Consider the following 24087-nt stretch of genomic DNA (forward strand, 5'->3'; position numbering starts at 1 on the left):
CCGACGCCACGGCCGGGGAACTGAGCAAACCTGCAAAATGGCGGAACGTCGCGAACTCGCGTCGGGCGTAAAGACGTCGCCCCGTCGGGCCGAGCCAAAGCGAGCGGCGTCCGCCTGACGCCGGGCCAAAATAATTCTGCAAAGTGGCAAACTTCTCCGGCGATGATTGACGGCGGCGGCGCTTCATTAGCGGAAAAGCTTTGTGTTAATCACGCTGGGAAAATAGGAGCCCATCTGCAAGTTGCGATCCTCACGAATGGCGGAAGTGTAAATATTTCCACTCATTATCACCAGACGTGATTTGTACACTGTAGCGCAAATCCATTCATCCTTCTTCAAAGAGATGTTTAGGAGTCTCTGCAGTTGATGAAATCAGAATTTATTGAAAAGATGTACACCCCATTCCCGTTCAGAATGGAAAATCGTGTTTCAGGACGCTAGATAAATATATTTGCTGAGCGGCGGGACGGTGGAGCAGCTGGTAAAGCGTTGGCCTCACGGTTCTGAGGTCCCGGGTTCAATCCCGGACCCGCCTCTCTGGAGTTTACATGTCCTCCACGTGCCTGTGTGGGTTTTCTCCGGGTGGGGACTCTGGTTTCCTCCCACATTCCAAAATCACGCAGCATTAATTGGACACTTTAAATTGCCCGTAGGTGTGATTGTGAGTGCGACTCTTGTCTGTCTGGATGTGCCCTGCGATTGGCTGGCAACCAGTTCAGGGTGTACCCCGCCTCCTGCCCGTTGACAGCTGGGATAGGCTCCAGCGCTCCCCGCGACCCTCATGAGGATAAGCGGCACAGAAAATGGATGGATGGAAACATGGAGTGCAGGCAAAAGAAAAGTCTGTTCTGGAATCTTGCTGTCCTTTAATATTTCTTGCAATAATTTAGCCACTTTGCTCATTGACAGTTCATTTACAAAATGTATTCATTCGTTCAAAAAGTTGCATTTTTTTCAAATGTAACTTTTTTTTAAAAATCCAATTACACAATGGGTTAATTAATTATCACTCACTCATTTACAAATGAGAATGAATTATTTCCATCTATTTATCAGAAAAGTTTAGATTTCCATCTTAAGCTTGTAGGTCACTATATGTGGCATAATCATACACAGTCAGTTTCTCGGTTCTCTAACGTCTCCGTTCTCGGATTAAAATTTGGAGATTTTTTTTTTTTTTTGCTTCAGTTTTCAAACTAAAACCGGTACTCGACCGCCTGCGACAAGACCCGGAAATAGCATAAAGCGCCCGACTCGGCCAGCTGATCCACGACGCGCTTCGTTATCGTGTGTAATATAATATCAATTCGGGTTTCGAACAAATCGGTTCCCGAACCGCCTTCTGGAACAGATCGTGTTCAAGAACCGACGTTGTACCGTACTGGATGATATATTCTGTGTTGACCGAGTCTTCAATGACTTCTCATCAGTTTTAATGATCCCGTTCTCGGGAGCTCAACCCTCCCCCCGCCGTTGCTCCGACATGGCTGTCGACGCGCGAGAGGCTTCACCCGTTGGCGTCTCAAAAGCGCTCGTTTCCGTTGCTCCCCAGCACGAGGCCAAGATCCGCTCGCTGACCGAGTACGCTCACGACGTGGAGCGCAAGAGGAGGCGGCTGGAGGAGAGCTACGACTCCCTGGAGGAGGAGCTGGCCCGGGTCCGAGCCCGAGGTACCGACAATCGTCGTGTGACGCATGACCAGGACCAACGTTGGACCTGTGACGTAATACGATGGAACGTGTTCCGACATCCGCCGAACGGTGGGGCGAAGTGGTCCTGTCGACTCGCGGCATTGGTAGCAGCTTCTGGAATGAATTTCATCTTACAGTCGTATTTTAGTCCTGAGGTCCTGGGTTCAATCCCGGCCCCACCTGTGTGGAGTTTGCATGTCCTCCCCATGCCTGCGTAGGTTTTCTCCGGGTGGGCACTCCGGTTTCCTCCACCATCCCAAAAACATGGCAACATTAATTGGACACTCTAAATTGTTTGTCTCGATGCGCCCTGCGACTGGCTGGCAACCATTTCCGGGTGTACCCCGCCTGTACTCCTGCCCGTTGACAGCTGGGATAGGCTGCAGCACTCCCCGCGACCCTTGTAAGGATAAGCGGCTAAGAAAATGGATGGATGGGACTGATAACATAAAAATGCTTGCAATATCTTAATGTTATTAAAGGTGGAGAGAACAGAGAGCAGCTTTGATATTTCAGCAAGATGCACAATGTCCACACGTGATTTGCTTTTGCGGCCCACATTAAATGATGTGGCGGGCCTGATCTGGCCCCCGGGCCTTGAGTTTGACACCCGTGAACTCATACAAAACTGCACCTTTTTACTGTAAACTTCAAGATCCTTTTTTTTTTTTCAACGCACCTCCTTCAGTGGCGCTTCGTTCTCGTACAGAATGCCAGTGAGGATAAAATGTCACTTATAAAGCATAACGCAATGACTCATTAGTCCCTGAAAAGCGAATGCAATTAAACCCGAGGGTGTATCAGCATTTACATTTTTTGTAATTGTGTTTACACGTCTCAGCGTGACGGATTAGAAATGACAGAACAGCAATCAAATGCGTATTTACGCTCCTCGGAGGACGAGGGTCTTATCGATGTCCCTGTCGACGCGACGGCCGGCTCTGAGAGCAAATGCAATCCAGGCCGGGGAATCTGCGGGGAATCGAACCGCGGGCCACATCATTCCCAGTCAATTAGATGCATGCTGTTGTCAAGCGGACAAAATAATATGGAGAAGGCGACGTAAGTCAAGAAAATGAAGAGCGTAGTGACAGGGAAGGGGGAAAAAAGTGGTGGATTTAGTCAAAGCGCAGCAGCTAAATCGATACGCTACGTGGTTGCTCCGCCGCTAACTGCATCGACAAGTGCTTCATACGATTGTCGATGCCGCACAATCTTCAATTTTCTGTAGCGCCTAAGTCACAGGTGTCAAACTCCAAGGCCCGGGGTCCAGATCCGGCCCGCCGCATGATTTTATGTGGGCCTCATCTGTCAACTCGCAGGATTCTCGTGGAAATTTATACCAGAATTTCAAATTATAATGACAACAATACTGCAATCGACTGGCGACCAGTTCAGGGTGTACCCCGCCTCCTGCCCGTTGACAGCCGGGATAGGCTCCAGCACTCCCGCGACCCTTGTGAGGATAAGGGGCTGAGAAAATGGATGGATGGATGGATGGATGACAACAATAACCTTAAGATATTATAAGCATTGTTGTGTTACCAAACATGAGCAATGGTTGGAAAACCCATTACCCTGGATTTCTAATTCCAAAACTAGTTAATAAATTTCACGTGTAATGCGATGCGGCGATTAAAGATTTTTACGTTTTTGCAGTCAGACCGGCCCTCTGAGGGAAACCTTAATTAACTACAACGTGGCCTGTGACAAAAAGGACTTGACACCCCAGGCTTAAGACCATGAGGGTCACGGATGAGCTGGACCCCATCCCGACTGACTTTAGACAGTCAGACCACATTTTATGACCGAAGGGTTTGCCTATTCTCACCTACGGGCACGAGCTGTAGGCCGTGACCGAAAGAACAAGATCCCGGATGTCGGATCTCGGCCGAAGTGAGTTTCATCCGCAGGGTGTCCGGGCTCTCCCCTGAGAGATAGGGTGAGAAGCTCGGTTATCAGGGAGGGGCTCAGTGTCGAGCCGCTGCTCCTCCGCATTGAGAGGAGCCAGGTGAAGTGGCTGGGGACTCTGATCCGGACGCCTCCCCGGTGAGGTGTTCCGGGCACGTCCCACCGGAAAGAGACCCCGAGGACGACCCAGGACACGAGAATGTGTCTCTCGGCTGGCTTGGGAACGCCTCGGGATCCCTCCGGAAGAGTTGGAAGAAGTGGCTGGGGAAAGGGAAGTCCGGGTATCCCTGCTGAAGCTGAGCGATAGAAAATGTTATGGTTTGCCAACATTTTCTTGAACTGGTAAACGCATACATAAACTTGTAGGTGTGATTGTGGTTGTGAACGGCTTGTTTAGTTCTCCGCTAGCAATTGTGAGCTTCACGTTGTGTTAGTGTTGTTGAGCTTGTGAACCCCCATCCCCACCCCCCTCAAAAAAAAATCCCGGAATTCCTCCTGGAAATCTGAAGATAACGCTGCATGCCAGGAAGGGGTGGGCATACATACCTAAAGCCGGGGGCCATGTCAACAAGCAGAAAATCCAATCACGTTATTGTGTGCGTGTTGCAGAGAGCGTGTCACAGTTGGCCAGCGGGGAGAACGACCCTGTCCAGGGATGCTGTGACATCCAGGTAACCATGACAACAACGAGAGAACGTAACCTCGTGTGGCGGCCATTTTTCACGTCGCTATCAGCTAACTGCACACTGCCAGCGTACAAATGTGTGTGCATGTTCTTTGTTTTACTACGAGTGCGTCGGCTTTGTTTGCATTCCGCGTTTCGGCGCGTCGCTGGTTTTCAACCCATTCGCTGTTTGTCCGACATTGTGTACACGGCACAGGCAGATAAACGCATGCTGATTTTTCACATCATAACCGATTTTTTACATTTAAAGACGCCACTTGTAATGAAGGAGAAAACGGTTGTACGCTCGTACTCCTTTTAGTGTCTGGTGTATTCGAGGTGACCAACAAAGTACTGCACAGTACTGCGATATTTCCAACAGTGGCAAGTCTCCGCCCCCAAATTGGCTGTGGATGGTAGTACCAGCAATGACCTATGAGAGGCAGCATGCTGACTCGGGCTAAGAAAGCGTGACAGTGGAAGAAGAACTTAGACGAAGCCGGAAGTCGCTTCTTAATTGGGTATCGTTCCATTTTACGTGACAAGCATTCGTGTTTGTTTATAGACACAAAGATGTGTTTGACGTTTACATTTGTTCGGAACATTGCGCCAATGTCGGGCCAGGGAATAGAGCTCGTGGACCTACGTCATGAAATCACGTGACTTTTGTGTACGTCGCCATATTGCCGGTCAAGCTAAGCGTTGCTCAATGCTAAGTTGGTTGGAGACGAATAACCGCAAATATGTCCTGTAGCACGACGCCCAGAGTCTTGTCCGATACCGTCAGACATTTAGAAGGTGAAAATAAACGACACTATGCGGGAAAAAATAGATAAACTCGGCATAGAGGACGCGTATTTAATGCCGAAATTGATGTTTTCGTCGATAAGAAATTGGACTGTCAATTCGCTTCCGCTTGTCTTGGAGAACTGGATCTACACGTGGATCTGGTGAGTAAGTCGTCGAGATTTACACGGAAAAGTGTGAAAGCGGATAAAAGTCTGGACACGTATGAATACTTTGGTGCTGGATCTGTTCTCATCAGAAATAAATCCCAAATAGTGACAGTTTTGACGGCTCGTGAACACGGAGGCGTGTTCGGCCACACGTTAACCTTTGCCGGAATCCATCGATCTTTTCAACTAGTATACAATGCTTACAAAAGAGGCTCCGTAGCTCAGTGGTTAGAGCAGTGGTTTGGTAAACCAGGGGTTGTGGGTTCGTATCCCACTGGGGCCTCCACTCCCTGAGAAGGGTTGCGTCAGGAAGGGCATCCGGCGTAAAAATTGTGCCAAACATATGTTTGTGTTCATCTGAGATGCCACGCTGTGGCGACCCCGAATGGGACAAGCCGAGAGGAACTTATACAATGCTACAAATATTTAAATAAATGACCCCTGGTTTTACAGAAACTCGCATTTGTTTTAACTATGATTGGAAGAAGAAGAAAAAAAGAGGACGGCGTCGTCTCCATAGAACGTACACAGAAGCGATTGCGGCCACACTTGACCTGCGTCAACCTCTGCGACAGTTTTTTTTATGTTAAACACGCAAATGAGCCAATTTAGAATACAAATATTATTTGGTAATTTGAGATTGAGAAGAATAATTCCTACCTGAAATGAAGCGATCGCTACACAGGCGTGTGCGTATTTTGGTTGGGGACCATCCCTCACGTTTAATTGCCGAAATCCATTGATATTTTCATTTTTTTTCATCTGGTATTCCATAGAATGACCTCTTTGAATATCTGCCTCGTCTTTTGTGACAACCAACAGCACAACAGGTCTCGGCTATTGTAAATATTCTCCTTATCAATGTCCCCCATACTATCAAACAGCTTTTTTTGAGCGGCAATATGGCGCGCGAAAACGGTGACGTCACGTGCACGAGCTCTGTACATTTGTCTATACAGTTGTGCTCTGCCCACTTTTACTCTTACTCCTTTTCCTCCTTTGTCCCTCGGAAGGTTCTGGAGCAGCAGATGGCGTCGCACCGCGCGGCGCACGGAGAGCGACTCGCCCGTCTCCGCGACAAAATCGACGAGCAGCAGGGGATCATCAACGACTTAACACAGTCAGTGCCTCATTCGTGACATTCATCGTATGATGGAAACGGGGAGGAGGGGAAGTGATCATGGAAGGAGGAATATGGATGCGTTCACCAAGTCATTATTGTTGGGAAAATGTAGGAATTGATCTCTGTCAACTTTGGACTCACACTTTTCCACGGCGAATGGAAACATGCAATTATAAATCAAACTGTGTGTGCAATTTGTCAAAAAACAGCCTTGAAATTCAAATTCATTTAATTGTTTTTCCAAAGTTGGCCTCAATTTTATTTTGTACTTTTACAATACGAATCCATGTAATAATTATTAATGTAATAATATTTTAATGTATTTTTTACATAAAAAAAACATTGGAACTGAATTTAATTTAATGTAATTTTTGGTGGAATTTAAAAAAATATATCCATTGATTAAATCTGTATAATTCAATAACTAATGGTATAACCATAATTAGTTATATTTTATTTTTAACTGTATTTTTAATTCATTTTAAGAAAACATGTACAATTTGTTGTTAATATGTCCAAAATAACAAATTTTCAGTTCTCAAAAAATATATTTTTGCATTCAATCCAGCACTATTATTTATTTTATTCTTGGGGAAAAAAAGCCTTTGATGTCATGACATTTTTCCCTTTCTCGCCCAAAATAGCCTTCGAAAACACACATGATCTTTTGAAAGTGAAAAAGACATAATTACGTTTGCCATTTTTCAACGCTCAAGATGAAAGAAACCTCGCAGGAAGAGAAAAGTGCACAAAATAAAATCAGGCGACACTCAAGCAGACATGCCCGCCCCCTTACGTTTGTGCATATTGAGAAGTCGTATGACAAAAGTACGTATTACGATTGTTATGTTATGAAGTGATAAGATATGTGCACGCGCACGCTTTCAGCTGCAAGCAGAAGCAGGAGCTGGAGCTGGAACAACTGCACGACGACTACGAGCGTCTCCGCGGACGAGAGCGTCACAAGAGCAGACAGCTGGAGGAGCTGACGTGAGTCCCCACCCCGATCCCCCCAGCTTTCTTTTTTTTTTTTTTGGCCAGCGTTCCAACACTCGCCCATGCCGGAAAGACTGCGGACCACCCGGCTCTTTTGTTTCGTACCCTCCATCTTTGATCTCCTTGGTTTTCCCATCCTGACTTGTGTCACTTTCCCAATATTCGTGCTGCGCAATCAACTAACAATCATTCGGTCTGTTAGGTCAGCTTTTGTCCGATTTTCTCATTCGGTGGACGACGTCTATCATGACGGTACGCGCGAAAACGTCTCGAGGAGGCGTGGCCAAAATTCAAGTCGGCCATTTTGGTCTCCAACAAGCTGAGTTGCCGGTCTTTTTGTTTGCGCTTTCAGGTGTGGGCGGAGCTCGGAGTCAAGGTTTAATGAGCATTTGGGGGATTCGCCATGCAAAAGGTTGCGCAAGGGCCCGTTCACTGCCGCTCGCAGTTTTTTAAGTATTGCAGTGCCTGTCGTTAGAAGTGGTTAACAAAAAAAAAACTCATGTCGTTAAATAGTAAAAGGTAACGACATCGCTTCACATGAAGGGTACGCCTGGCAGGTAGCTTAATAATGATGTTTATTAAGTTGTAAAGCATTAATAACGGTTATAAACGGCTTCCTGTTGTTTCCAACAGCAGCTGTTGGCTAACTATGATGCATGATTACTCTTTCACAAGCATTAAAAGGCACATTTTCATTTGCATTTCACACCAATTGCCATGTTTTGAGGACAAGCTTTCATCAAAATGCAACGAGGCTGAAATTAGACTTTTTTTTTGAAAGTGGGAGTTACGGCACACCGGTGAATTCTCCATCTTTCCGGCGACTTTTAGATTTCTCCACGAGCGACACGAGCAGTCCAAGCAGGACCTCAAAGGCCTGGAGGAGACGGTGGTAAGTCGCGCCGCTCGAATGACGTCTGATGTCGCGCGACGGCCGTGCCGGCTGCTAATTGCGCTTCGCTCCCGCTCGTCCCGGAGGCCCGTGAGCTGCACAGCCTCCACAACCTGCGCAAGTTTTTTGTCCAAGACCTCACCGCTCGCGTCAGAAAGGTAAGCCGCACAAGATATACTGTATCGCTCGTGTTGGACTGAGAAGCCTTCCTGTGATGCAATAACTTCAAGTTACCGTTTTATCGGTGCTGATGGTGTAGCGGTACACACACCTGCCTTTGGTGCGGGCAGTGTGGGATCGATTCCCGCTCAGTGATGGTGTCGATATCTCCCTCGCGAACAACTGGCGTCCAGTTCTGTGTGTAGTCTGCCTTTCACCCGAAGCAAACTCTAGCTTTCCGGCAACCTTTGTGAGGATAAGCGGCTTGAATAATGACATGAAATGACACTTAGATAATCCTTTAAGGGTCAGGTGCTTTCATGTGTCTTCGTTCTATGGTAGAAGAAAGAATGATGGAAGAGTGGGGGAAAAAAGATGGAAGCTTGGGTTGGAGGAGAGAAGGTGGAAATCAAGTGTGTATGCAAGGAAGGAATGAAGGGAAGGAAGGATGGATGGATGGATGGATGGATGGATGGATGGAAGGAACAATGGAAGCATTTGAGGTAGGAGGGATGGAGGAAGGAATGAAGGGTGGATGGAGGCAGGAACAAAGAAAGGATGGAAAGACAAAGGAATCAAGGCAGGATGAATAAAGGGAAAAAGAGGGGTGGGGCTGATTTAGGGAGGTTTACAGAGGGAAGGATGGTTGAAGGAAAGGAGGTAATGTAGAATGGATGGAAAGAAGTATGGGATAAAGGAAGGAAGGAAGGAAGCCTCACTGCCACTTTGAATGGAAGGAAGGATGGATGGATGGATGGATGGATGAAGGAAAGAAGGGAGGATAGAGGCAGGAACAAAGACAGGGTGGAAAGACAAAGGAATCAAGGTAAGATGAATAAAGGGAAAAAGAGGGGTGGAGGCTAACGGAAGGAAGGATGGTTGGAGGAAAAGGAAGGAAGGAACCAACCCTAACAGCTATTTTTAAAGTCCTCACCCTGTCAACACACATAAATTTACATCTGGACTCGAAAACTGAATTGTAAACATTTAAATCCCTTGCATAAAACCCCAAATCTGTCCTGAAACCAAGATTTGAAACCCTCCTAACCTAGGTTGGAAACCCCTATTTTAAAACCATATTTTAACCCCGGCTCGAGACCCCAAATAAACAATGTTTAGTAAATATATTCAGAGTAAATATGGGGAAATGTGTTAAAATGCGTACGTACCAGGCCGCATGTCGCTGTTTCGCCAGAGTGCGGAGATGGAGCGCGACAGCAGCGGCGGGTACATCAGCCAGAAGCAAAAAATTTCCTTTTTGGAGAACAACCTGGACCAGCTGACAAAAGTCCACAAACAGGTGACCCCAACCGCCACACATCCGGCAACATTTCGAGCCCGAAAGAACAAAGTCGTTAGCTTTCCTCTGTCAAACACGAGAAGCTATCGTAGCGTTTGTGTCGCTCGCACCACGACTTCGGAACGCGAGGAAAAATAAAGCCGAAACGGGCAAATACATTCCGCGCTAGCACGCTGCGCCCTGCGCGTTGTTGTCGTTCTCCTTTGGGCGCGAGCGCCTCTCAGGATCATCAATCAGCCGAGCGCCGAGCGTCTCCTCGGGAAAATAAATAAATTAACAATACATTTTTTCCAACAAAAGGAAATTCTAAAAAGAGCGGCGGCAAGCGTTGGAGCAGCGAGGCGCCTTCGGGGAAACCGAGCGGCGATGCGGGAAAAACGACCGTCAAATTAGTTGGTCCTCATGTAACAGGGTTACAAGAGTGCATAATCACACAAAATTTGTAAATAGTTGCCCGACATAGTAACCCTGCCCTTGGACCCCCACGTATACTTAAAAGTACCGCGACCGTCTTCACCCCTCCTCTTTATGACAATGTTATGTTTCGGAGGAGTATTTGCACTTCGTACTATCTAGAGAGGATAATATATTTATTACATTTGTCTAGGTCCTAGCTTGATGCTACAAAAACTACAAAGTGTTTGTTTCGCTTTGTTCACGGCAGGTACGTTCGTTAATATGTCGCGTATTGCCCCTTTTCGACGATATACGTTTTGGTCCTAGCTTGATGCTACATATACTACAAATTGTTTGTTTCGCCTCTTTCACGGTGGCTGTGTCAAATAAATGGAGATTGCCCCTGAGACAAATCCTGTGACACGACATGGTCTTTAAAAACGGATAGTCGCGAGCCATCAAATGCAGGACTCCGAGGCAGGGGCATAATGTCCAGTGGGTTTTATTGCAGGAGCAGTGTCCGCACCCGGCGACCCAGTGCAAACTCAATGAACTGGCAAATGCCTGTGATGAAAACTACTACTAAAACTACTACACCGCCCACAGCGGTGACCAGGCCACGCCCCTCCTGGCGGTGCCCCAGCCCCGCTCATGACATACGCAATGCAGAAGTACTGCAATCTGTTCCACGGTCAGACGTCAATAAAGGGCAATATCAATCGTCCATGCATCCATTTCCGAGCTCGACTTTTAGTGACAACTTTAAAATTGATAGTAAATGACGTGAGCTCCCTTGTTGCGATTATTTCTTCTTTTCAAATAAGTGTCTCCAAAAAGCCAAAGAAAAAGCAAGCCCCACAGCAGCTCGAACACTTCAGATTTTTTATTTTTATTTTTTCCACCGGAACACGTGGGTCAGATTCCCAATTCGTACGACTTGGAAAGTCGTGTTGAGCAGAGACGTTGTCGTTCACGACCGCTGGAGCGATCTAATCCCCCGGCGGCTCACCTCCTGCTGATGCCTGAGGAATCGAGCGCAAACCCGCTGGCCGTTACTCAACAAACTCCCGGACTAAGCGCCGAGGTTTCTGCACTGCAGTTACCCCGAAGCTGCATATGAGCTTCACGCTAGCATCCGGACCCACAAGACAGCACGCATGTATGAATACATATTTTTATGCACCAGAACTGCACAGTCCTCGTTTTCTCTTTCAACAAATAAAATCAAACAGACTTCTGAACAGACGAGAGAGAAAGAGATACGCAATTACTGTAATTTATGTTGATTTTTACGAGGCGGTTTCATTGTTTGTTTGTTTATCGTAGCTGGTGCGCGACAACGCGGACCTCCGCTGCGAGCTCCCGAAGCTGGAGAAGCGTCTTCGCTCCACCGCCGAGCGAGTCAAGGCGCTGGAGGGGGCGCTGAAGGAGGCCAAAGAAGGAGCCCTGAAGGACCGACAGCGGTACCAGCGGGAGCTGGAGCGCGTCAAGGACGTCATGATGAGGGCCAGGAATCCCTTCCGCCGCCCTCACGCCGCAAATATCGGTACGCCGCACTTCGGCCGGCGAAAAAAGGATGCAGAACCGCTTCATCGAAACGCTGCCGAGGTTCTAATAGGACCTAAGTGAGGACACGTCGTTATGAACGTTTCACACGAGACGCCTGCCGCCTGCGTTTGGTCACCTTCACGAGTGATAATTGCTCTCGGGTCGCGGCGTGAGAAAGCCGCCGCCGTGTTCCTGCCGCGATCGCGCGCTCTGATCCGAGTTCTTCCGCCTCGTGTGAATCCGACTTCTTCTCGTGAATTTCAATGAGATTAGTGAAGGAAGGGGGCAGAACACAAAATTGCCTCTCAGGGATGGACTCCAGTGTTGTTGTATATGTTAAGATGTTATCATCACCATAATTTATTTCCTACAAAGCATCGAAGGTCTGAGGCTGTGACCAACCACGAACACAAATATTTTTTCCAAGTCAAAGCAAGAATCTTGTTGCTTTTAAACTCAGAGGCATCGTGTTTAGTTTGGAATACAATTTTTAAAAACATTGACTATTCTTTTTGCATCGCTATTTCCCGATTTTTATAATTACAGCTTTTAAAATTTGCTTACCGGAATTCCCGGCCTACAGAGCGCTCCTGATTATAAGCCTCACCCAGTACATTTGTAAAGGAAAAACTATTTGGTACAAACATGGGCCACAGCTGTTTAAAAGCCGCAAGTGCCCACATTGAAACACAAAATATTTACAAAGACGGTACACAGAGAGTTTAAGGCTAGTGCCGCCGTGCTAACGCTAGCGCCACTGCGCTAATGCAAGCGCTGCCGCGGCAAAGCTAGCACTGCGCTAACAGGGCCGGTTTAAAATAAAAAATCTGGTAAAAATCACCGAGATGTGGCAGTAACACAGCAGCAACATGCTAGCGCAGCGCTAACAGGGCCGGTTAAAAAAAAAAAAATAGAAAAAAACATACTGGTAAAAGTCACGTCCTCGCCACATATATTCCACCGGTCTCATTCTTACCTCTTCTGCTCGAGTGCCCCCTTGCAGCCATTAGCAAAAACCAAAAAAAAAAATGGACAAATTAGCTGCATTACCGCATAAGCCGCAGGGTTGAAAGCATGTGAAAAAAGTCGCGGCTTGGAGGCTGGAAATTCCGGTACTGGCGAGCCCCGGACTGGCTCTCCCACCACTATAACCGCCACTGGAGTGTTGATGATATTAATGTTGAGTTTTCAAGACTTTACGCAGAACATTTTTCATCTTTGACAGCCAAGCCGGTGCGCCCTGGCCACGCCTCACCCACGCACACCCTCTTCACCCGAGGCCTCGGCGAGCACCCGGTTTCGGTGAGTGACGACGAGCCGCTGGCTCCGCGAGCTGCCACTCCCGAACCGGAAAACCATCACACTGCCCCCGAAACCAACCAGAACCGACCCGCCGGACGCTCTGACCACCAAAACTATGCTCAGAACATGTGAGTCGCCAATTATTTCTGTGTGGAAACGTGATACTGTACTTGCAAAGTTCCCACTTGGAACGTATTTGGGACGCGACTGGAGGTGCAACTGGCTCGTGCTCAGCAGCTGGCTCGTGGACCTTATTGCTCGTCAAAATTCCACGTCAAAATTGTTTGCTCGTTTGAAAGGCCAGCAATCACACAAACGTGAAAATTGGAGCAACTTGATGCTAAAGCAACTTCCAGCGGCCTTTAAAGCAAGATTTGATACTGTAGCATAATATTTCGCACTGTTTAAACTTGAACATGAACTGCTTTCATTCATTTCCTGATAATAATAATTAATAATAATAATAAACTAGATGTAGCACAAAGGTTTAAGCTGGTAAAATACATCCAGAAAGCACTTTAGCTTTTCATATTTTATGTTACAACCTCATGTCAATATGGATTGAATTCACCACAAACTGAGAATGCGAAAACGTTAATTTATCAGTTTAGAGCACAATTGTGAAACTCGAGGCCCGGGGGCCAGATTTGGCCCATCACATGGTTTTATGTGGCCCCGCGAAGGTAAATCAGTGTCAACTTCTAGGATTTTTGTTCAAATCTGGACCACAATTTCCAATTGTCATATCATGAACGATGAAATTGAGATATTGCAAGCATTTTTGTGTTCCCAACATCAACAATTGTTGAAAAACCCATGACAGTTGATTTCTGATTCCAGAACTAATTCATATATTTAATGTGTAAATATGACGGGTCAATTGAAGATTTTTATGGTTTCGCAGTCATAATCGTCCTCTGACAAAAACCGCAACTACTATGCGGCCCGTGATAAAAACGAGTTTGAGGATATGAACATGATATCTTGGTTTTTATTTTATGATTGAACTGATTTCCATTTTGGAAACTACACTTTAAATACAGCAAAACGGAGCAAGTGTAAGTGCTCCAAATACTTTCGGTATATGTTTATTTGATTGTATTTCTTCTTTTGTTGATTTTTGTTGATAATTTCCGACCTGCAGTCGGCCGTTCGGTTTTGAATGCCGTCAACTGTGTTCCGGCTTCCACAAAAAGCTCAGCGGTGTTACATATTTATTTGATTTGCATTTTCCTCTCAGACCTGTAATCTTTTGCTCTCCTGATTGACAAGTCGAAAGCCAAGACTTTCCGAGTGCTTATTTAAGCCCCCCCTTTGCCGTCTGCAGGGCTCCGCCGAGTCAAGCCGACACCGCCGGGATGCTGGATTCAGAAAACGGTGAGCCCAAACCTCATAAAACCCGTTAAGATAATGAGATGCGTCGTCACATCCGTCCGCGGCCCCTTGCGGCGTCTCTCTCGGGAAGTTGCGCAACCTTGCTTCCTTTTTTGTTTTTTTGGTTTTCTTTTTGCCCTCCGCCGTGGTGAACAGCGTCCATCCATACTTTGGAGTGGCACGCGCCACCCACCCACCCACCCACCCCGGCATTCCGCGGTTGACGTACACGATACGAGGCCGGTAAAGGCCTCTGGAGGAGACAGATAAGGCCGGCTGTCTCGCTCCGTGTCAGCTCTGAGCAAATGACGGCGGTTGCTCGGTAACAGTAACAACTTGAAAAGCAAAGCCGGAACATTGCGACTGCATTTTGCTTCTCTTGTGCGGCGGGACTGAGAAACAGCTCTCGGCGTGAGGCAGTGCAGTCGGACGCTAATGCATTGCACATCCGCAGTCGTAACCGTGAGAGTTGAATGCCCCGAAGGCGCTACGCAGTATTACCCCCATTGCGAAAATCCACAGGAAATTGATGTCCCCGTGTTGAAACTGTAAATAAACCATAAAATATGATCCCGAAACAGCTGCAAATCATTTTAAGCTCATCTTACAACACTGCCTTACAAAATACACGGTTTGCAGAGAATTTGAATTCCAAGTTAAGACTTTCCCAACGTCTTCTCAGAAATAAGGTTAAACAGTGACCGTAATTTCCGGCATATTAGCCGCGACTTTTTTCACACGCTTTCAACCCTGCGGTTTATGCGATGATGCGGCTAATTTGCGCATTTTTCTAACGGCCGCAAGGGGGCGCTCGAGCGGAAAAGCTAAGAGTGAGACCGGTGGAATATATGTGCCGAGGACGTGACTTTTACCAGTCCGGCCCTGTTTGGGCTGCGCGAGCATGTTACTGGACGGTATGTTTTTTTCTTTTAACAGGCCCAGTTAGTGCGCCGCTAGTGTTAGCGTTAGCACAGCACTAGGGTTAGCGTGGCTCTAGCGCTAGCATTAGCGCGGCGGCGCGAGCGTTCAATTCTCTGTTTACCGTCTTTCTTTGTAAATATCTCGTGTTTTAATGTGGACAACTGCGGCGTATGTATGTACCAAATGGTATTTCCTTTACGGATGTACTGGGTGAGGCTAATAACCAGGTGTGCGCTGTCGTCCCGGAATTACGGTAAATCTTTCACGATAGGAAATTAATTCCTGGCTGCGTGATTTCTGAAGGCAATACAATTTGGGGCTATATGGCGGTGCAACTGTAATGTAAATCAAGACCTCCCTGATAATGTCCATAAAAATGGAGTATTAACATCATGTTGCCATTTTTGACACTGCTTGAAAAGTAGCTTTCATGTAGTGTCCAGTTTTTTTCCCCCCATTCTCCCCCCGGATGCATATATCTGGACTTGTGTGCCGTGAATTTCAATCAGAGCAGTAAAAAACTGCACCACGTGCTGTACCTCCAGAGTCCTCTTTGGGTAGATTTCAGGAAACGAGGCTTCCTGGTGGGTTTTACTGCTTCACCATCCGCCATATATTTTCCCTCCAAATGACAAAAGCCTGGACCGTGTAACAATCTGGACGCCCATGAGGTTCCCTGACAATAGCCAAGTCGTTAGATTTGTGCAAAGTGCTACGGAATTTACGACGGCGCTGGATATGAATAACAATGAGACAAAGTCTATTAAGGTCCACTGATTGGCCACAACTTTAGGTACACCTGGTTGAGCTGTCCGAGAGGGTCAAAGTGAGCTTTATCTCCCCCCCCCCCAAAAAAAAGTATTATGTTTGAAAAGGCAAAATGGGATGTACCATATTTTCCGCACCTAAAAGCCTTTCATTTTCTCAAAAGCCGACAGTGCGCCTTATAATCTGGTGCGCCTTATATATGGATCAATATTGAGCCTTTCGTGCAGCTCCATCTAATGGATGCATAATGTAACACCAGTGTTGACTGTAGCGTCTGTTGTATGCGCCTTATAATGCGGTGCGCCTTATATATGAATTTTTTTTATAATAGGCCATTTATTGAAGGTGCGCCTTATAATGCGGTGCGCCTTATATATGGATCAATACTGAGCCTATAGCGCAGCCCCATCTAATGGATGGATAACGTAACCTCAGTCTCGCCTGTAGCGTCTATCCTATGCGCCTTATAATGTGGTGCGCCTTATATATGGGGAAAAAATAAAATATCACATTCGTAGACGGTGCGCCTTATAATCTGGTGCGCCTTATATATGGATCAATATTGAGCCTTTAGCGCAGCCCATTCTAATGGATGCATAACGTAACCTCAGTCTCGCCTGTAGCGTCTATCCTATGCACCTTATAATGTGGTGCGCCTTATATATGGAAAAAAGATTTAAAATATGACATTCGTTGAAGGTGCGCCTTATAATCTGGTGCAGCTTCTATATGGATCAATATTGATCCTTTAGCGCAGCTCCATCTAACGGATGCATAACGTAACCCAGCCTCTACTGGAGCGTGGATTCTATGGGCCTTATAATGCGGTGCGCCTTATATATGGAAAAAAGTTTTAAAATAGGCCATTTATTGAAGGTGCGCCTTATAATGTGGTGCGCCTTATAGTGCAAAAATACGGTAATTGAATTGTGCTCGTCTACCTAATGAATTCTCTCGTAAGTGCGCTTTCCTTTTTCACATCCACGAGACTCTAAAATGGTGACGATTCTATTTCATGAGAAGTTGGGGGGGCACAAGATGAGGCAGAAATAATTGCTATGTTTCATCTAAGCACCAGGAAATGACTGAATTGTTCTCCGCTGACTGATGCCATAATGCCTCGGGAGTGTTTTTATTTTTCTTTTTTTTTTAAATCCAGAAGAGCGCGTGTTAAGTCAATAAAAAGTCACATTATGTAAAGCGGTTTCCGTGGCAGTTGTGAGCTCAGCGGGAAATTGTCGTTGTAATCATTTGTGCAAATGTGGAAAATGACAAGCGGCCTTTAAAAGTTCGGGTGATTATGTAAAAACGGGCAACAAGGGCCTTGTTCTGACTAATTATGTAATATGAATCGGTGAAAAACAAGAATGACACAGCTGACCGGTAACGGCTCCCTCTAGATAAAACAATTTTGCCCAAGTGAGTCCACAAAGTGATGACCGCACATGCAGTATGTTGCGATTTATTATATTATATTTATATTTATGGTCACCATCTTGGACACACACTGCTGTGGGGTGGCGTTCCGGGTCACCAGTCAAGGCGGTTGTGTCACTCACTGCTGCACGAATAGCATGTTGTAGCTGTTCCCACACGTTTTCATGTAAAGAGCCTTAATTATTTGAAGAAGAAGCACGCTCAGACACAAAAGCCTGGTCACGTTGGTCACACACTGCTGTGGGATGACCTCCCGCTCCTTTAAGGGGAAATCCACTGGTTTGCAATGCCATTTTCGTAAGTCACATGACCTAATATTCGGATGGTTCTTCGGGCGGAATGACGCGGAGTCTGACTACTCGGAGGCCTGCGCGCGACATAAGTGCGTAAACAAAGGCCCCCCGGGAGCTCCGGACCGCCAGCCGCGGATGGTTCTTCGGACGGGAATGACGCGGGGTCTGACGAGTGAGCTCCGGCGGCGGCCGTAAGCCGAGGTTCCAGGTGGCGGAGGCCGTTAGCCCCCTAACGCCGAAGCTAGGCTAAAAGCTGTTGCGAAAGGTCTCCCCGGACGTTGAAGCTCAGCTTGTGGACTGCCTTCGGTGGCGGCGGATGCCTTTAGCTTAGCTTCGGCGTCCGGGGCTAACGGCCTCCGCCACCTGGAACCTCGGCTTACGGCCGCCGCCGAAGCTCGCTCGTCAGACTCCGCGTCATTCCCGTCCGAAGAACCATCCGCGGTTGCCGGCCCGGTGCTGCCGGGGGCCTTTGTTTACGGGCTTATGTCGCGCGGAGGCCTCCGAGTAGTCAGATTCCGCGTCATTCCCCCTGAAGAACCATCCGAATATTCACCATCAATTACAGCCACAGGTTCAAATCCTTCCCGATCAACCGATAACTGCTATTTCTTCATCGGATGAGGATAAATCCGAGAAATCAGCGCTGGGCATAATGTTGTCCCATGTAATCCAACGTTTGGAACGGCACGGTACACGTCACATCCGTCCACGTAGGTCATGTGACTCGCGAAAATGGCAGCGCCCCTGAAAATTCGTAATTGTCGATAAAAATCTTCTCAAAACACTATTAAATGAGAGAGCATTTAACATCACGTTGTCAAAATAGGGTACATATTACATGACCTAAAAGCAGTGGACTTCCCCTTTAACCAACTGTCATAGCAAGTCGGCCACTGTGGTTGTTTGGGTCTGTGTAACACGAGAAGAATCATCTAGAATCGCGAAATCCCAACGTGTCTTGTTTTGCTAGTCGCGCACTGTTGTGCCGTGGCCTGCCACTCTTCGGCCAGATGACGGATCGCAAGTCAGCTTTTGCGGTTGCGCTAGTCTACCGTGAGTCGGCACGAGTCGACCGCTTTCGTCTTTTTGGTCACTGTAGCACTTGAAGAAGAGTCATGCGCAACAGGCCGATAACTCATGCGGGTCACACACACCGTGGCCTTCTTAGCCAGGTTGTCGTTAGCGTGAACAGTACATCCGGGCCGATCTCACATGTTTTCAGTTAGAACGAGGTCTGGCCCGTCAGTTCTTTCTACTCCCAAATTGTGAAGCTCTCCCTGCTCGACACCACAATGTGGGGGTGAGTGTTGTCATTTTGGTAAACGGAGTTAAGCCCAAACATTTAGTCAATTTTTGCTTTGTCTCCTACGTTCCAAAGTGCTCAGGGGCTAACAGATGTTGTGCAGTCCTTCGTGTAAGTTCTGCAATTTGCTCATTCAAGCGTAGCGAAGGAGTCCGGACTTGAAGTAAACTGAATTTCCCCAAGGGATTTTGTAAGGACGACATTGGCAGGTAGAAAGTGTTAAATGCATGCGACACTGCCGCTCACTGTGCACGAGCCTGCGTCCTCCCCTCACACGAACCTTTTTTGCATCCGCAGGAAACACCAAAGACATTAATGACAACAGGTAAGAACAAGCACCCGGACTTCAATATGACATCTTTTCACAAATGATGAGTCAGCTACTGAAACTTCTCATGCCTTCGTTAAATCTATTACAAAGTCCATGTACTTGCTACTGTTAAAAAAAAGACATTATCATCAACAAGACGTGTAGACTGTCGAAAATTTTAATTAAAATGGGTGAAGCGAGGTAAGACATGAAAAGATGACAAACCTCAACGTAACCAAGATGCCCCAAAAAAAAAAAAGAAATACATTGCTCAACCAACTCCAAACAATTCGCTTGATTAGCTCAATACCTAGCACATAGATATAGATAGATTGATAGCTAAGATGGGTGAAGTTTAACCAAAGAAAAACACGCCAAGCTAAGTAAAGAAAAACTACACAGAAGACAAGCTAAGCTAAATTAAGCTAAACTAAAATAGGCCAACCAAGGCCAGAAACAAAAAGACAAGAGAAAATTGACCGAACAAAGATTCAATTAAAGCTAAATCAAAGAAAATAACTGAGCTCCACCAAGCAAGCAAAACCCTGCTAGAAAAGAGAGCAAAACTAAATCAAGCTAAGCTACCACAAAACAATAGCGAGCAAGGTAGGTCAACTGATTGTTTGATTCGATTACTTGATTGCTCACGCTCTCATTTAGCCAGCATGCAGCCTTTGTTCTACCTGTCCTGGTAGAACGCACGCAGCTCCGCTTCCCTCACTCACTTCACTTTTCAGCTCCGTCACGCGATGCCGATGAGGTTGATGACCGATGATTGTGTTCTTTGCGGGCCAGCATGTGTATAAACGACAACGTCGTGTCCACCGGCGACGTCTGCGACAATCGGGATCCGGGCAAACTGGGCCGCTTGCACTCGGGAGGCCACCGCCAGCTAATAGAAAAGCTAGCAGGTAAGCGAGCTTTCGCTCCCGTCAAGAACATCTTTACGATTTATTTAGCCGAGACGTAAAACTCATATTGTCGATCAGGATCCGTTAGCACGTCTATTCCCTTGATTGGCTGAAACAATGTTATGTTTGTGTATTTCCTGACCACCAATCAACTGTTAGCAAAATATCGTCGATCGTGTTTGTAATCCAGAGTCGTTGAACAGAACCTGATCTGGAACCACATCTGTTGTTTGCATTTTGCTGATCATCTGGCTCCAGAAAGCGTGATTAGACTATATCGCAACAATAACCCCGCATAACAAGATTTCATGCGTTCGGGGCAGAACTTTGCTGGAGATGTTAGTCCTCCGACTAACATTTTTTCTGCTGCATTTGACACGGCGAAGGTCCGCACGTGTTCCCCTCGGAGCGCTCTGTGCACGTCCCCATTTTTCCCGGCAAACGCAAACGACGGCTTGACACGTTCCCTCTGGCGAAGTGAACTCACGTAGCGGCGTCTCTTTTTCTCCGCCATCTGTCTTTTGGTCCGCTCTGATGTCTCTCACGGATGCGTTTTTCCCTTTTTCCCCTTTTCCATTTTCGCTCTCTCTCTAAATCTGTATGCAGCCGATCAGCCGTCTTTGTAGCTTCGCCTTCGACTGCTGGAACACGCCTCCCTCTTCTTCCTCCTATTCTGTCGTGTCCGAGGACTGCGTGTCGCGTTTGACACGTTGGTAGAAATGTGCATTGCCAGAGGTCACCACTAGCGGGTGCTGTTTGTCATTTGTGATGTGATTTTTACTTTTATATCATTACCATATTTCCTCAGATAGTGCCCCCGTACTCCAATCAATGCCACACCGTAATTATTTGCCGTGTACTTTGCTCCACTTCCGTTTGATCCAAAAGTTCAAAAGTTAGCTCTTGAGTCCGTTTTAAAATCTGTTGCTCGCATAAACAGCAGCACTTACCAAAGCACGTCAAGAGTCGGATTAAAGGGTGGAGTTCTACCGGGTGTCTACAATTCTTATTAACAATGATGTTTGAATGCTAACTGTTGGGTGAGGGTTAGGGTTAGCTTTGCGGGGACAGCGCTAAATGTTCCGGTAGACTCTGACGAGTGGCCGCGTCGCAGTCCTGTTTCCATTTTTACGCAACTGCTTAGTCTGCCTCGGCTGTTGTTGCTTTTTTCTGTGCCTTTAGTGGCAAATAGCAATGCGTCGGACTCAGACTTGTGGTCCCTCCATAATGTTGTGTGCGTTCATATTTATGTTCAGGTTAGCTTATTCTTTTTGGCCCATCTCTCACTCAATTTATTTGTTCCCGATACGGAACTTTGCCATGAATGTCGGTCTGGTAGACTCTGTGTGGTCACTCCACAATGTTGTGTAGTGCGCGTCTTACTTACGTACTTACTTTCGTATTCTGGAGATGTTTTAAGTTAAGACTAGTAGACGTTGACTTGTGGTAACACCACGTTGTCTGAGTCCATGTTTATGTTATAGGAAGGTAAAAAACTCATTTATTCTGAGCAGTCTGGCTTATTTTTTTGCGGTTTTGTTATCTCGGGATGATCTTTTTAATTATTACGACTCTTGGTTGCTCCACAATGTTGTGTTCCGCGGAGCTACGCAACTTAAGTTTGTCCCAGTCTGCCTCATTTCTTGTCATTTTTCCTTATTTCTCGTTTTTATCTTGTATTGAACGCCTAAGTTAACGTGACAAGCGAGGCCTCACCCAATCCCAGCCGCTGTATGAGGAAATATGGTACTACTGTATTAATTTTTTTCTGACAACACACTGTGCCGTTCTGTTGTGCAAACCCGACCAGGCGGTCTGTCAATATGTACCGTATGCCCCCCAAGCCTCACCGACCCCTTTGCAGCCAAATCTGTACTGAAATTTAAATAAACAAATCATATTTTTAAACGCATACAAAATGATAAAATATATGAGAACATATAAGAGATATATGAGAACTTTCTTTTCCACTACTGGACCGTGTCATTCTGGTTACTCAGACGGGAGTGAATTATGCATCTGTTAGGTCTATTTTTAGCCTCGGACGCGTGCATGTTTTAGCGTGTACTCCCACCAGAGTGTGGTGTGTAACACCCTGCGTGTGCGGGTACATTGGTGTTTATAGTACTTTGATAGGAGGATCAATGAATAAATACATATATAATACATCAAATAGGATCAGACTTATTACCAAAATGAGGATTCTGAATTGCTGCCAGTTTCACAACACTCACCTCCACCAAACATGTCAATCACAATGTCCTCAGATGACCTTATTGTTTTGACACAAACTGAAACTGAAAACTTTTTCTAAAAAAATATATATCTATATATATATATATATACACACAGTGGTACCTCTACTTATGAACGTCTCTAGTAACAAAAAATTCAGGTTACGAAACGCCTCCTCATAAAAATATTGCCTGGACAGTAAAGCCTCGGTTCTGGAACGTCCCCGTTTTCGAACAAATCAAAATTTCGAGATTTTATTTTTGCTTCTGTTTTCGAACGGATATCGGTACTCGAACACCCCCGACAAAACCCGGAAATAACATAATGCGCGCCGCCAAACCAGCTGACCCACGACGCGCTTTGTTGTGAATTTCCACGCCGCCAAAGTCGCTACAGATACGACAATGCATTCCCAGCCTAGAATACTCTTGTACTAAAGTATATATTTTAAGCAAAAAAATAAATATAATTCTTAAATTATTTTATTATATAAAATATTTAAACTATACACGTATTTCTACTATGCAGCTTATTATCAGGAAAAGCTAAAAAAAAATGCTTTAAAAAGCCACATTTTTTAGGCTTGGAACACATTATATCGTTTTCCATTCATTGTAGTGGGAAACATCGATTCAGTTTTCGAACAAGTCACTTCTCGAATCACCTTCTGGAACGGATTGCGGTCGAGAACTGAGGCATCACTGTAGTTATGAAGGAAAATTCAGGATCCAAAAGTCACAAATAGGGGCTGGATTCGCAGCCCGCAAATTCCGCTGAACGTAAACATCCTATCTTGGTTTGAAAGTGCCACGATAGAGCTGCTCTCCCATTGGCTATCGCCATAGCATCTTCCAGGCATCCCATTGGCTAGGAGGGACATCAGTCTTTACCTGTTATGCTTTTCATATCCCTTTTTCACTCGAGCCTCACCGAATCACCCGCTAGTGCACATTGGTAAAGTACAACTTTTTCACGTGTTTTTCATTTCTTTTTTGCCAGTTTACTCATCTTTCTTCGCCATAGACCACAAGAATTTTTTTGTAGAATTAAATTGTGTGCGTGCGTCCATTTCGTACGTATGTTTTCTCTCGGCCGTTAAACTTTCCCCTCCTCTTCTGTCCCCCACACTCACCATTCTCGTCACCCAACACCAAAGGCAAATGAACATGATTTTTATGGGGGGTGGGGTTGGAACAGATTAGGCCAATTACATGTAAAAAGCGCTTCTACTTACGAAAAGGTCACGTTACGAAACGACGTCCGGAACGAATTAATTTTGTAAGTAGAGGTACCACTGTATAGGTGTGCATCGTTTGTGATATATTAATCATTTTGGTGCATGTTTAGTAAAAATCTGGGGGAAACTATCATTTCTGTGAAAACATGTATTCAGAAGCAGGAGTTATTTCCACATCAGCACATATTGCGCATACATACGGACATGATTTTCAGTCAGATGTTATTGAGGAAGCTGAAAATGAGAAGAGTCGTGTTTGGTTCCCATTGTCGCGGTTCTTAGTTGTTTCGCGTCGAATGGCGTCGGTCAGGGTTTAAAAATGATGCCATGATGCAAAAGCACGGGGGAAAAAGATGCAAA

The 24087-nt window shown here is 46.1% G+C and overlaps 1 protein-coding gene across 6 annotated transcripts in view; it reads left to right on the forward strand.

Annotated features, from left to right (window-relative positions):
- LOC133506981 (kinesin heavy chain-like) overlaps positions 1-24087 on the forward strand; it is a 105505-nt gene that overhangs the window by 59626 nt on the left and 21792 nt on the right. For 5 of the 6 annotated variants that reach the window (XM_061831453.1, XM_061831448.1, XM_061831449.1 and 2 more), the window contains 12 exons: positions 1553-1670; positions 4212-4273; positions 6236-6342; positions 7234-7335; positions 8173-8233; positions 8320-8391; positions 9588-9692; positions 11415-11634; positions 12862-13066; positions 14266-14315; positions 19332-19359; positions 20140-20255. In XM_061831453.1, coding sequence (XP_061687437.1) covers positions 1553-1670; positions 4212-4273; positions 6236-6342; positions 7234-7335; positions 8173-8233; positions 8320-8391; positions 9588-9692; positions 11415-11634; positions 12862-13066; positions 14266-14315; positions 19332-19359; positions 20140-20255 — 1246 coding nt within the window. Of the gene's footprint in view, positions 1-1552; positions 1671-4211; positions 4274-6235; positions 6343-7233; positions 7336-8172; positions 8234-8319; positions 8392-9587; positions 9693-11414; positions 11635-12861; positions 13067-14265; positions 14316-19331; positions 19360-20139; positions 20256-20861; positions 22465-24087 lie in introns of those variants that run through there. The other variant, XM_061831451.1, reaches the window with a different exon arrangement.

Source organism: Syngnathoides biaculeatus, chromosome 10, assembly GCF_019802595.1.
Source record: "Syngnathoides biaculeatus isolate LvHL_M chromosome 10, ASM1980259v1, whole genome shotgun sequence".
Classification (NCBI taxonomy): domain Eukaryota; kingdom Metazoa; phylum Chordata; class Actinopteri; order Syngnathiformes; family Syngnathidae; genus Syngnathoides; species Syngnathoides biaculeatus.